Source organism: Bombina bombina, chromosome 4 (genome assembly GCF_027579735.1).
Source record: "Bombina bombina isolate aBomBom1 chromosome 4, aBomBom1.pri, whole genome shotgun sequence".
In the NCBI taxonomy this organism is placed as follows: Eukaryota; Metazoa; Chordata; class Amphibia; order Anura; family Bombinatoridae; genus Bombina; species Bombina bombina.
In genome coordinates this window covers 62,460,067-62,473,154 of record NC_069502.1, presented here as the reverse complement: position 1 = coordinate 62,473,154, position 13,088 = coordinate 62,460,067, and the positions used below count along the sequence as shown (strand labels likewise).

Sequence of the window (13,088 nt, the reverse complement as noted above, 5' to 3'; positions counted from 1 at the left end):
AGACTGACTTAGATTGGGTAAAATTCCCTTCCTGCTTTGTGGAGGAAGAGGAAGCAGAAGGTCCTCCCTTAAAATTCCGAAAGGAACGAAAATTATTCTGTTTACAACTCATCTTAACAGACTTATCCTGAGGTAGGGCATGGCTTTTACCTCCTGTAATGTCAGAAATGATTTCCTTCAATTCTGGCCCGAAAAGGGTCTTACCTTTAAAGGGAATAGCTAAAAGCTTAGTTTTTGATGACACATCAGCAGACCAAGATTTGAGCCACAACGCTCTATGCGCTAGAATAGCAAATCCTGCATTTTTCGCCGCCAATTTAGCAATTTGAAAAGCGGCATCAGTAATAAAAGAATTAGCTAACTTGAGAGCCTTAATTCTATACAAAATGTCATCTAACGGAGTCTCAACCTTCAGGGACTCTTCCAGAGCTTCAAACCAAAAAGCTGCTGCAGTAGTTACTGGAACAATGCAAGCAGTAGGTTGTAAAAGAAATCCCTGATTAATAAATAATTTCTTTAGAAGACCCTCAAATTTTTTATCCATAGGGTCTTTGAAAGCACAACTGTCCTCAATGGGTATAGTTGTACGCTTAGCCAGGGTAGATATAGCTCCCTCCACCTTAGGGACCATTTGTCACAAGTCCCGAATGGTGTCTGATATAGGAAACATTTTCTTAAAAGTAGGAGGGGGAGAAAACGGTATACCTGGTCTATCCCATTCCTTCTTTATAATTTCTGAAATTCTTTTAGGAACCGGAAAAACATCAGTGTAAGTAGGCACTTCTAGATATTTGTCCACCTTACACAATTTCTCTGGTGGTATCATAATAGGATCACAATCATACAGAGTCGCTAAAACCTCCCGAAGCAACAGACGAAGGTGTTCAAGCTTAAATTTAAAGGACATAACGTCCGAATCTGTCTGAGGTAACAAATTCCCTGAGTCTGAAATTTCTCCCTCAGACAGCAATTCCCTGACCCCCAACTCAGAACACTGTGAGGGTACATCGGAAATAGCTAATAAAGCATCAGAGGATTCAGTATTTACATTAATACCTGACCTATTGCGTTTACCCTGTAACACTGGTAATTTAGATAATACCTCTGTAAGGGTAGTTGACATAACTGCAGCCATCTCCTGCAGAGTAAAGGAATTAGACGCACTTGAGGTACTTGGCGTCGCTTGTGTGTGCGTTAAAGGTTGTGACACTTGGGGAGAATTGGATGGCATAACCTGATTCTCTTCAGATTAAGAATCATCCTTAGGCACACTATCTTGACCTAAAATATAGTCTTTACAATGTAAGGCCCTTGCAGTACAAGAGGTACATAATGTAAGAGGGGGGTCCACAATAGCTTCTAAACACATAGAACAATGAGATTCCTCAATGTCAGACATGTTGAAAAGACTAATAATAGCCACAGAAGTCGTTTAAACACTTTATTTATTGCTTTAAATAAATCTTTTGAAAAACGTGTACTGCGCCTTTAAGAAAGAAAAAGGGAACAATTTTTCCAAAACTGCTTAAATAACGTTAATTTGTTTCCAAAATTAACTAAAACTTATTGTTATATCCAAAAATTATTGCACCCTATGAGTAAGTAATACCCTCTACACCTCGCCACAGCACTGCTGTGGTGCCTACCTGCCCCCAGGGTACTTCTTAATGTATAGCCAACACTTCAGGCCAGAAACTACTGTCCAGGAGCAACCAGAGTTACTGCTTGCTGCTTCTCTATCAGAAAGAAGTGCGCATCTGAGCGCGCGAAAACAAGCCCCGCCCGTTATGGCCAATGTCGGAGTAGGCCCAAACACAACCGAATGGAGAAGCGGTTTTTCATACAGCTAAGTGGAACACAAAAATACACCCCAAACACATCCCAGCAAGTCATGCTGGATATGTAATAAAAAAAATAGCTCAATCGTTTAACTGCTTTATCGATTTACTGCCTTTGTGCCTCTCCCAGAGTATAATATCATGCCCTTATGTCAGCTCAGAAAAATAAAAACAAGGGACTCCAGTAACACCCTTCTGTGTAACAGGTCTACTGCTTACCCCATTCCCATACAGGGAAATAAATGCCAGCCAGTTCTGATATATCAAATCTCTTCAAAAATAAAAGGCTGCACATAGCTTAATGCTGCTTGTAGCATGAAACTGGTCTCCACACTGAAGATGTCTCATGTGTTACCTTCAGAAGTCTTGTAGGGACCAGCGTGGATCTTATTTACAACTGCTAAGATCATCAACCTCAGGGCAGAAATCTTCTTCCATAACCCCCTGAGGAAAATAGTACACACCGGTACCATTTAAAATAAAAAAACTTCTTGATTGAAGAAAATAAATCTAACACCTCACTTTACCTCTTCCTAGTATAACACAGGCAAAGAGAATGACTGGGGGTAGAGGGGAAGGGAGGGGCTATATATAAAGCTCTGCTGTGGTGCTCTTTGCCACTTCCTGTTAGCAGGAGGTTAATATCCCACAAGTAAGGATGAAATCGGTGGACTCATCATATCTTTGTAAAAGAAATAACTCTAGAACTCCACCACTAAGAAATAGTTGTACTGTAAATAGACCTGAAGTGATTTTTTTTTGCCAAGCTCTCTCAGATGGTTCTCTGCACACCAGTTGGATCTATTTACAATTTCTTTGATGTGTGGATTAATTCCTGGTTAATATAGGAGATCCCTTATGTAACACTACATAAGGTTAGTGTCTAGCCAGAAAGGACCCAGACGCTGGGGTAGGAATAAATATAAAACCAATAGCTTCTATAAATAGCCATGGTAGACTGTCTCTAAAAAGCTGAAAATAGGAACAATGTAAAAGGAATACAGGAGACTATAATACTTGGTTCAGGAACAAGTACATCACAGCAACAGGAGTAGAGATGGAACTCAAATTGGAAATAAGGCAGTGCCAGAGCTGAGGGTGAACTAGAAGGACAAAACCGGAAATCCAATCAGGTGGAGTGCAGAGGGATGAGACAAGCCAAGTAGTTAAACAGTACGGGTCAGAAACAGGAAATCCAAAGAGACCAAGAGGAAAAAGAAAAGGACAAGTCAAAGCCAGGCCAAGGTCAAGACAGGTATCAGGCAGTGCGTCCAGGAATCCAAAAACATAGGTCAAGTACTAGCCAAGGTCAGCAACAAGGCATCCAGCCTGATAAATAATGCACCTAAGTCTTTGCAGATTCTATAAAAAAATTGTCAGTACAACAAGGTCCTACATAGGAATCTGTAAAGGATAATTTTATCTTCATAGTTGTGTATCTCGTTAATGGATGTAACTTCATTTCTGACTTCGAAACATAGACAAATACATTACAGTATAGTGCTCAATAAAATAAGCAGTTTAAAAGGCCCATTGAAAGTACAAAGTAAAAATCATAATCAAAGTATGCATTAAAATTCAAATCCTAATTACTCTGCACATTTCAAATTTAAATTATGCAACACAATTCTTATTTAAAATGTAAAAAAACCCCATTAAGGGACAGAATATGATTGGTGTGCTAACATTTACATGCAAGTAAAAAGGGATTTATCGCGGGTGTTTACGCGGTTCAGGTTTATTGCGCGTGCAATTTCAGTCCGAGGACTGGATTCTGATTTGCTTATCAGTTTAAGAAGAAGGCAGCTACGTAATAGTGGGGGGAGTTCGGCATCCATATTGACCGGGTATTAGAGTAGTTAGCGCCGCTGATTAGGACAGAAGCAAGGCGGCAAGGGAGGAGGGGTATAGTGTAGGCGGACCTCCGTTTCTTAATTTACAATATTAAAACCTGTTACACTAAGTGTTGAATGTCCCTTTAACATAGAGATACGTACATATACATGTCTAAATATGTATATATAAATGAGTGTACAGATGTATTTATGCACTTATGTGTATATATGTATTTACAGACATATATACACATATAAACACATAAATACATATGTACACACATACCAGACATACAGTATATATATATATATATATATATATATATATATATGTGTGTGTGTGTGTGTGTGCACTGGGGCCCTTTGCTGTCAAGTAGATGAAAACATGTAAAAGCATATTTATGCAATATTCATATTTAATAAAGTGTTATACTGTGTATTTACTGTAATTATTATACATTCCAACGTTCTTCACATAGCAGAATATGTTCAAAGTATTTTTCAATAGATATTCATATATATATATATATCTGTATATATATAATCATTTATGTATACAGGTGAAACTCGAAAAATTAGAATATCGTGCAAAAGTTCAATTATTTCACTAATGCAACTTAAAAGGTAAAACTAATATATGAGATAGACTCAAAATAGTTCAAGCCGTGATTTGCCATAATTGTGATGATTATGACTTATAGCTCATGAAAACCCCAAATCCACAATCTCAGAAAATTAGAATATTGTGAAAAGGTGCAATATTCTAGGCTCAAAGTGTCCCACTCTAATCAGTTAATTAAGCCATAACACCTGCAAAGGGTTCCTGAGCCTTTAGATGGTCTCTCAATCTGGTTCAGTAGTAATCACAATCATGGGAAAGACTGCTGACCTGACAGTTTTGCAGAAAACCATCATTGACACCCTCCATAAGGAGGGAAAGCCTCAAGAGGTAATTGCAAAAGAAGTTGGATGTTCCCAAAGTGCTGTATCAAAGTTATGTGGAAGGGAAAAGTGTGGAAGAAAAAGGTGCACAAGCAGCAGGGATGACCGCAGCCTGGAGAGAATTGTCAGGAAAAGGCCATTCAAAAGTGTTGGGGACTTTCACAAGAGCCACCACACACAGACGGATCCTGGACATGGGCTTCAAATGTCGTATTCCTCTTGTCAAGCCGCTCCTGAACAAAAAACAACGTCAGAAGCGTCTTACCTGGGCTAAAGAAAAACAGACCTGGTCTGTTGCTCAGTGGTCCAAAGTCCTCTTTTCTGATAAGAGCAAATTTTGCATCTCATTTGGAAACGAAGGACCCAGTGTATGGAGGAAGAATGGAGAGGCACACACTGCAAGATGCTTGAAGTCCAGTGTGAAGTTTCCACAGTCTGTGTTGATTTGGGGAGCCATGTTATCTGCTGGTGTTGGTCCACTGTGCTTCATTAAGTCCAGGGTCAACGCAGCCGTCTACCAGGAGATTTTGGAGCACTTCATGCTTCCTTCCGCAGACGAGCTCTATGGGGATGCTGACTTCATTTTCCAGCAGGACTTGGCACCTGCCCACACTGCCAAAAGCACCAAAACCTGGTTCAATGACCATGGGATTACTGTGCTTGATTGGCCAGCAAACTCGCCTGACCTGAACCCCATAGAGAATCTATGGGGCATTGCCAAGAGAAAGATGAGAGACATGAGACCGAACAATGCAGAAGAACTGAAGGCCGCTATTGAAGCATCCTGGTCTTCCATAACACCTCAGCAGTGCCACAGGCTGATAGCTTCCATGCCACGCCGCATTGAGGCAGTAATTGCTGCAAAAGGGGCCCAAACCAAGTACTGAGTACATACAGTATGCATGCTTTTACTTTTCAGAGGTCCAATATTGTTCTACAGGTATGTACAATCCTTGTTTTATTGATTGCATGTAATATTCTAATTTTCTGAGATTGTGGATTTGGGGTTTTCATGAGCTGTAAGCCATAATCATCACAATTATGACAAATCATGGCTTGAACTATCTTGCTTTGTATGTAATGAGTCTATCTTATATATTAGTTTTACCTTTTAAGTTGCATTAGTGAAATAAATGAACTTTTGCACAATATTCTAATTTTTCGAGTTTCATTTGTATGTATATATATATATATATATATTGTACCAAAATACCATCAGATATATGTAGAAATATGAATTTATGAATAAATAGAACATATTCTGCTATGTGAAGAACATTGTAATGTGAAATATTTCTATTTTCATGTTAGGTTAGCATACTTGAAAATTTGCGATCGGGTTGGGCTTTATAGAAAACTAACATTTAGCTGTAATAAATGTTCTCAACATACAACAAACCTGATATCACTTGCTTTTCCATCCTGACTTTCTTTTGCTGATATTGTTATTTTCCTTTCTTCCGCCCCTCCTGTATTCTGTCTCACTACCTGTTCATCGTCGCTTCATCAGTCGACCAGATACAAGCTTCATCTGGTTTCTGAACCCCTTGAAGTCTATCCGCTATTTCATCTGGCACACTTACCGCTGGCTGATCCTGAAAATCCTAATCCTCATCCTCTTGCTACTCATGGTCGCTCTTTTCCTTTACTCTATGCCTGGTTACCTGGTTAAGAAGATCCTGGGAGCCTGAGGGTCATTGGCAACAATGGTACTGTCCCCTTCTCCTCTATCTACCATTTTACTGTTAGGTTTGCCATTCATTCACAGTAGAGCTGCCAGCTGTCTGTCACAAAAGTGATCCTGACAGGTAGGTGGCATTGTGATTAGATTTCTGTTTATATCTAATGGTGGTGCAGATCCTGTTAGTAATATGGCCATATAGGTCCGCAGATAAGACCTCATGGCCCTGGAGCTCCTGATAGTTATATGCCCATATAGGTCTTCAAAACAAATTCCATGGCTCTGCATGTCCTGTTATTTATATTCCCATATAGGTCCTTAGATCAGACCCCATGGCCCTGCAGCTCCTGTTAGTTGTATGTCTATATAGGTCCCCATGGCCCTGAAGAATCTTTTAGTTATATGTCCATATATGTCCCCAGATGAGATCCCATGACCTTACTGCTCATGTTAGTTATATGTCCATATAGGTGCCCAAATGAGATCCCGTGACCTTACAGCTCATGTTAGTTATATGTCCATATAGGTGCCCAGATGAGATCCCATAACCTTACAGCTAATGTTAGTTATATGTCCATACATATGCCCAGATGAGATCCCATGACCTTACAGCTCATGTTAGTTATATGTCCATATAGGTGCCCAGATGAGATCCCATGACCTTACAGCTAATGTTAGTTATATGTCCATATAGGTGCCCAGATGAGATCCCATAACCTTACAGCTAATGCTAGTTATATGTCCATACAGGTGCCCAGATGAGATCCCATGACCTTACAGCTCATGTTAGTTATATGTCCATATATGTCCCCAGATGAGATCCCATAACCTTACAGCTAATGTTAGTTATATGTCCATATAGGTGCCGAGATGAGATCCCATGACCTTACAGCTCATGTTAGTTATATGTCCATATAGGTGCCCAGATGAGATCCCATGACCTTACAGCTCATGTTAGTTATATGTCCATATATGTGCCCAGATAAGATCCCATGACCTTACAGCCCATGTTAGTTATATGTCCATATAGGTGCCCAGATGAGATCCCATGACCTTACAGCTCATGTTAGTTATATGTCCATATAGGTGCCCAGATGAGATCCCATGACCTTACAGCTCATGTTAGTTATATGTCCATATAGGTGCCCAGATGAGATCCCATGACCTTACAGCTCATGTTAGTTATATGTCCATATAGGTGCCCAGATAAGATCCCATGACCTTACAGCTCATGTTAGTTATATGTCCATATAGGTGCCCAGATGAGATCCCATGACCTTACAGCTCATGTTAGTTATATGTCCATATAGGTGCCCAGATGAGATCCCATGACCTTACAGCTCATGTTAGTTATATGTCCATATAGGTGCCCAGATAAGATCCCATGACCTTACAGCTAATGTTAGTTATATGTCCATATAGGTGCCCAGATGAGATCCCATGACCTTACAGCTAATGTTAGTTATATGTCCATATAGGTGCCCAGATGAGATCCCATGATCTTACAGCTAATGTTAGTTATATGTCCATATAGGTGCCCAGATGAGATCCCATGATCTTACAGCTCATGTTAGTTATATGTCCATATAGGTGACCAGTTCTTTCATAGCATTAATATCACTGTTTGTTTACAAGATGTATTATATATTAGCACAGAGTGATCTATTATAATTATGAAATACAGGTTAACTGCAGTGGGTAACTAGCTAGCAACTATTGGCAGGTGAGGTACAGAGCTTTAAAACTCCAAAGGTTTAATCTTCTAGTATCTTATGGAGGTTTAGTAAGTCTATCCCTCTATTAATTATCTATCTATTTATCTATCTATCTATTATCTATCATCCTTGACGACTAACATATTGTATTTGACTTCAAATTTTTTTCTGTTGTTAGTGTTTAGTTTTTAACAACTCTTTTTTTTAATTAAATGGAAAACCACGGTGCTATTTTTCCAAATGAGTACTGTATATACATAAATACCTTCATATACAGGCCCTGATTTTCAAAGGCTCTCCAGCTTGGAGAGAAATTGCAGTTTAGACTTCACACAGGCTGAACTCACTCAATATTCAAAGAGAAAGGGCGAAACTCTCCAGCACTGTGAGAGCTCTCTCATTTATGTATGTGTAGAAGAGACACTGCATGATATGAAAGTTTTGTTACACTCCTGTGTTAACAAATTAGGATCATACTTTGTATATTTCTGTTTATATATACAAATTATTTGCACCTTGAATTTGCTGCATTGAAACTAAAACTGACACTTTCAGAAAGTGGGAGGGAGAGGGCAGTTCCCGGGGCTAAACAAGGGAGCTCACAGGGTATGTCTGAAGCTCTCTCACTGTGAAATTTCCTAAGCATTTTAAACAAGCTGGTCTCACTGATTTGTAGCACTAGTTGTATACAAGTGAAGTTTGCGCTATAATCAGAATTTGTAAAATCACAATCATTAATACACTGCTGTACAAAAAATAAAATACTAAATAGAAAGTGCAAAGTTTAAATGTAATAAAAGTTAATCTGAAGTGTAAATTGATATAAAATAGAAAGCACAACTTGGAAATGCAGCAGAACTGTCATGTCATGCAGTGCTATATTGCACTGGTCTTGTCTTTCCTTCACATATAGACATGCAGGGAACTCCCCTTGGAGAAGTTAAGCAAAATCTGCCTTTTGAAAATTTCACTAGGGACTCGCAGTGGTGGAGGATCATTTTAGATCATCTCGCCTGAGCGCAGAGGTTTTGAATATCAGGGCTACAGTTTTAAGGAGATCATTGATAAGTAATTTTACCTGATTGATATATCTGTAGAAGAAATACAGATATAAATTGTTCACAGATCAAATTAAAACAAATCTTCCAGTAATAAAGGAGGACATTTAGCTGCTACATGATCCTTGCAAACATATGAAGCCCAATAGACTAGAAGGCAGAACCTAAATTAACACCACAGCACTCATTCACTACTAAAATAACATTGCTCAATAAATAGAATAGTTAGTTTGACTAGAGTCACAGACACATATAGATTACACCAGCCCCCTAAATCACATCATGTCCTGCATATGGGAAAGTTATACGGTACAACTCTCTGCCCTGTGACTGATACATTCTGGTATAACAGTTTGACATGTCGTGATGCCTTGATTTGTAATGAAAAATTCAGACATGCCCAAGGCTGTGAGACTTTTTTAACATTAAAAAATGAAGTACGCTTTGATTTTTGTAGTTTTTGGTAGGATTTTAACTTCATACTTTTAAATAACATTCTACATTCAGTACAATCTTTAATGCAAAATGTGAGTACATTGTTATTTGAATTTACTTCTTAAACTGCTAATTTTATTGTGTCCTATACTGTGAGGTAGGTGTCTCTCCTTCTCATACAGATATTTAGGTTACTCCGATTAGTGACTTATACAGCTACTAAATGTTGCCTTTACAGATCCCCATTAAGGACCTCCTAACGCTGATAGATCTGTTTAGAGAATCTGCCTAAGTAGAGAGCTTTAGAGAATTGGGCCTTGAGTTACAACTCATAATACACAGGAACAATAGGATATCCTTTTAATGGATATGTGTTTGATCTGAGACTCACTGAGGGTAACGTCCACCTGCTATGTGCTGAGCTTACTATGGGTAACGCAGATCTACCCTGTGCTAAACTTACTATGGGTGACGCAGATCTACCCTGTGCTAAACTTACTATGGGTGACACAGATCTACCCAGTGCTGAGCTCACTATGGGTGACACAGATCTACCCTGTGCTAAACTTACTATGGGTGACGCAGATCTACCCTGTGCTAAACTCACCATGGGTGACGCAGATCTACCATGTGCTGAGCTCACTGTCGGTGACGCGGATACTACCCTGTGCTGAGCTCACTGTCAGTGACGCAGATCTACCCTGTGCTAAACTCACCATGGGTGACGCAGATCTACCTTGTGCTGAGCTCACTGTGGGTGACACAGATCTATCCTGCGCTGAGCTCACTATTGGTGACACAGATCTACCTTGTGCTGAGCTCACCGTGGGTGACGCATATCCTGTGATGAGCTCACTGTGGGTGACACAGACCTACCCTGCACCGAGCTCACTGTTGGTGACTCAGATCTACCCTGTGCTGAGCTCACTGTGGGCGACACACACCTATCCTGTGATGAGCTCACTGTGGGTGACACAGATCTAACCTGTGCTGAGCTCACTGTGGGTGACACACACCTATCCTGTGATGAGCTCACTGTGGGTGACACAGATCTAACCTGTGCTGAGCTCACTGTGGGTGACACACACCTATCCTGTGATGAGCTCACTGTGGGTGACGCCGATCTACCCTGTGCTGAGCTCACTGTGGGCGACACACACCTATCCTGTGATGAGCTCACTGTGGGTGACGCACACCTAACCTGTGATGAGTTTACTGTGGGCAGTGCATACCTATCCTTCTCTGCTGAGCTCACTGTGGGCAGTGCACACCTATCCTTCTCTGCTGAGCTCACTGTGGGTGGTGCACACCTATCCTGTGATGAGTTCACTGTGGGTGGCGCACACCTATCCTGTGATGAGTTCACTGTGGGTGGCGCACACCTATCCTGTGATGAGTTCACTGTGGGCGGCGCACACCTATCCTTCTGTGATTTCACTGTGGGCGGCGCACACCTATCCTTCTGTGATGAGTTCACTGTGGGCGGCGCACACCTATCTTGTGATGACTTCACTGTGGGTGACACACACCTATCCTTCTGTGATGAGTTCACTGTGGGCGGCGCACACCTATCCTTCTGTGATGAGTTCACTGTGGGCGGCGCACACCTATCCTTCTGTGATGAGTTCACTGTGGGCGGCGCACACCTATCCTTCTGTGATGACTTCACTGTGGGCGGCGCACACCTATCCTTCTCTGCTGAGCTCACTGTGGGTGACACACACCTATCCTGTGATAAGTTCACATTGGGCGGCACACACCTATCCTTCTGTGATGAGTTCACTGTGGGCGGCGCACACCTATCATGTGATGACTTCACTGTGGGCGGCGCACACCTATCCTGTGATGAGTTCACTGTGGGCGGCGCACACCTATCATGTGATGACATCACTGTGGGTGACACACACCTATCCTGTGATGAGCTCACTGTGGGCGGCGCACACCTATCCTTCTGTGATGACTTCACTGTGGGCGGCGCACACCTATCCTTCTGTAATGAGCTCACTCAGCAGTTAAAATGTACAGTCTACTGATTTTAAGGGTAATTTTACTAACAGTGCACTCTCTATATGTAATTTTACTTGTGTTTCAGAACATTTGTACTTACTAAACAGCATTAATAAGCCATAAATCTGAAATCATGAAACCAACCAGGAATCTATAATGGGTTTTGCTACCTCTTATTTCTAAAAACGCATTTGTACAATGTCCAGTGTGAATTTTCTATAGTCCTCAAACTAACATGACTAATCTTGTATTGACCAACTAATACTAATACCGCTACTAACAATGCAATGCTTTTTTTCTTTCCACCATCCCTCTCCCAATTGTTTTTTTCCTGCTGCCTTGGACAGTCGGCCCGATACCTCATTCATTTGGTTCCTTAACCCGCTTAAGTCCATCAAGTACCTCATCTGTAACCGTTACAAGTGGCTCATCATTAAGATTGTCCTAGCCTTATTGCTGCTAGCCATGGTGGCTCTCTTCCTGTACAGCATGCCTGGCTACATGGTCAAGAAGCTATTGGGAGCATGAGGTGACATCAAGTGGAACCTATGGCAGCATCTGTGCTCCCTTCAAAGTTTTGTCTCTTCCATCTCAGACTGTGGAATTTTGTGATGGGTTTTATAAGCACATCTGTACTGTGTGATTTTTTTTTCCTAACAGGAAACAGGTTAGAGGGAGAGTTTTTAGCAGATCAATAGACACAAGTCTATGCATGAGAAAGATGGGTTCTCCTCTTATCTATGAACAGACTGCTTTCTATTTGTTAAAAACAAATGAAACTGATATTTATTAGAAGAAAAAAAAAATAGCATTTCTTCTGCTAGGTTTCTAAAATGTATGTGAGTTCCTTCAGATGCCTTCCAAAAGCTCAATGTGTCTAACGACAAGCAAACTCTTATCAATAGTAGCGTCTAAGAATCACAGGGAGCCAACAATAACCTGTGTAATGTATCAGATCAGGTATTATTGGCTTCTGATATAGCTATTATAATCAGCAAATACTTTAGTCTGCAGTATGTCTACCACCAAGAAAAAAACACATTTGTTTACTTTCTGCTGCACTAAGCTAAGAGCGTGAAACAAAACAATATTTAGGAGAGTGCGACTAGGTAGGTAGGTAAAAAGGATTTGCCCTTATACCTTCATCACTCTTCTTTTTTAGTATCTATTTTCTTAACTAATATAAAAGATAATCCAATATCTTTTTAACCATGATATATTTATATTTTACTTGAAATTTTTAAATGTATTTCCCTATCTTTATCCCTAAAAATACTATTTTACATAGGAGTACATTTTAGAGGTTAAAGTGCAGATTTTAATAAAGAACAAAATACTAGACTATCAGGAGTGGCCCATGCAGGCTATCGAGTGCTACACAGATTCATTTAATAAACTCTAAGGGGAGATTGGCCGAGCTGCATCCATTGAGAGCGCCTGATTCCCAGCTCATTACAGATATGTTACTTTATAATTGTCTCACTATATTGCAGAAGAAAAGTTACAGATGTGTCCTAGAAGGGAGAGGGTGAATTTTAATATTATAAACTTTCAAAAATAGCAGGATAATTGGGTAT

At 40.3% G+C, this 13,088-nt stretch overlaps 1 protein-coding gene across 1 annotated transcript in view; it reads left to right on the top strand.

Annotated features, from left to right (window-relative positions):
* Positions 1-12,226, top strand: part of OTOF (otoferlin) — a 742,062-nt gene extending 729,836 nt beyond the window's left edge. Inside the window, exon 46 of the mRNA XM_053709494.1 lies at positions 11,859-12,226. Within this exon, the coding sequence (XP_053565469.1) occupies positions 11,859-12,039 (181 nt within the window). The 3' untranslated portion in view covers positions 12,040-12,226. The remainder of the gene's footprint in view (positions 1-11,858) is intronic.
* Positions 12,227-13,088: the final 862 nt, after the last annotated feature.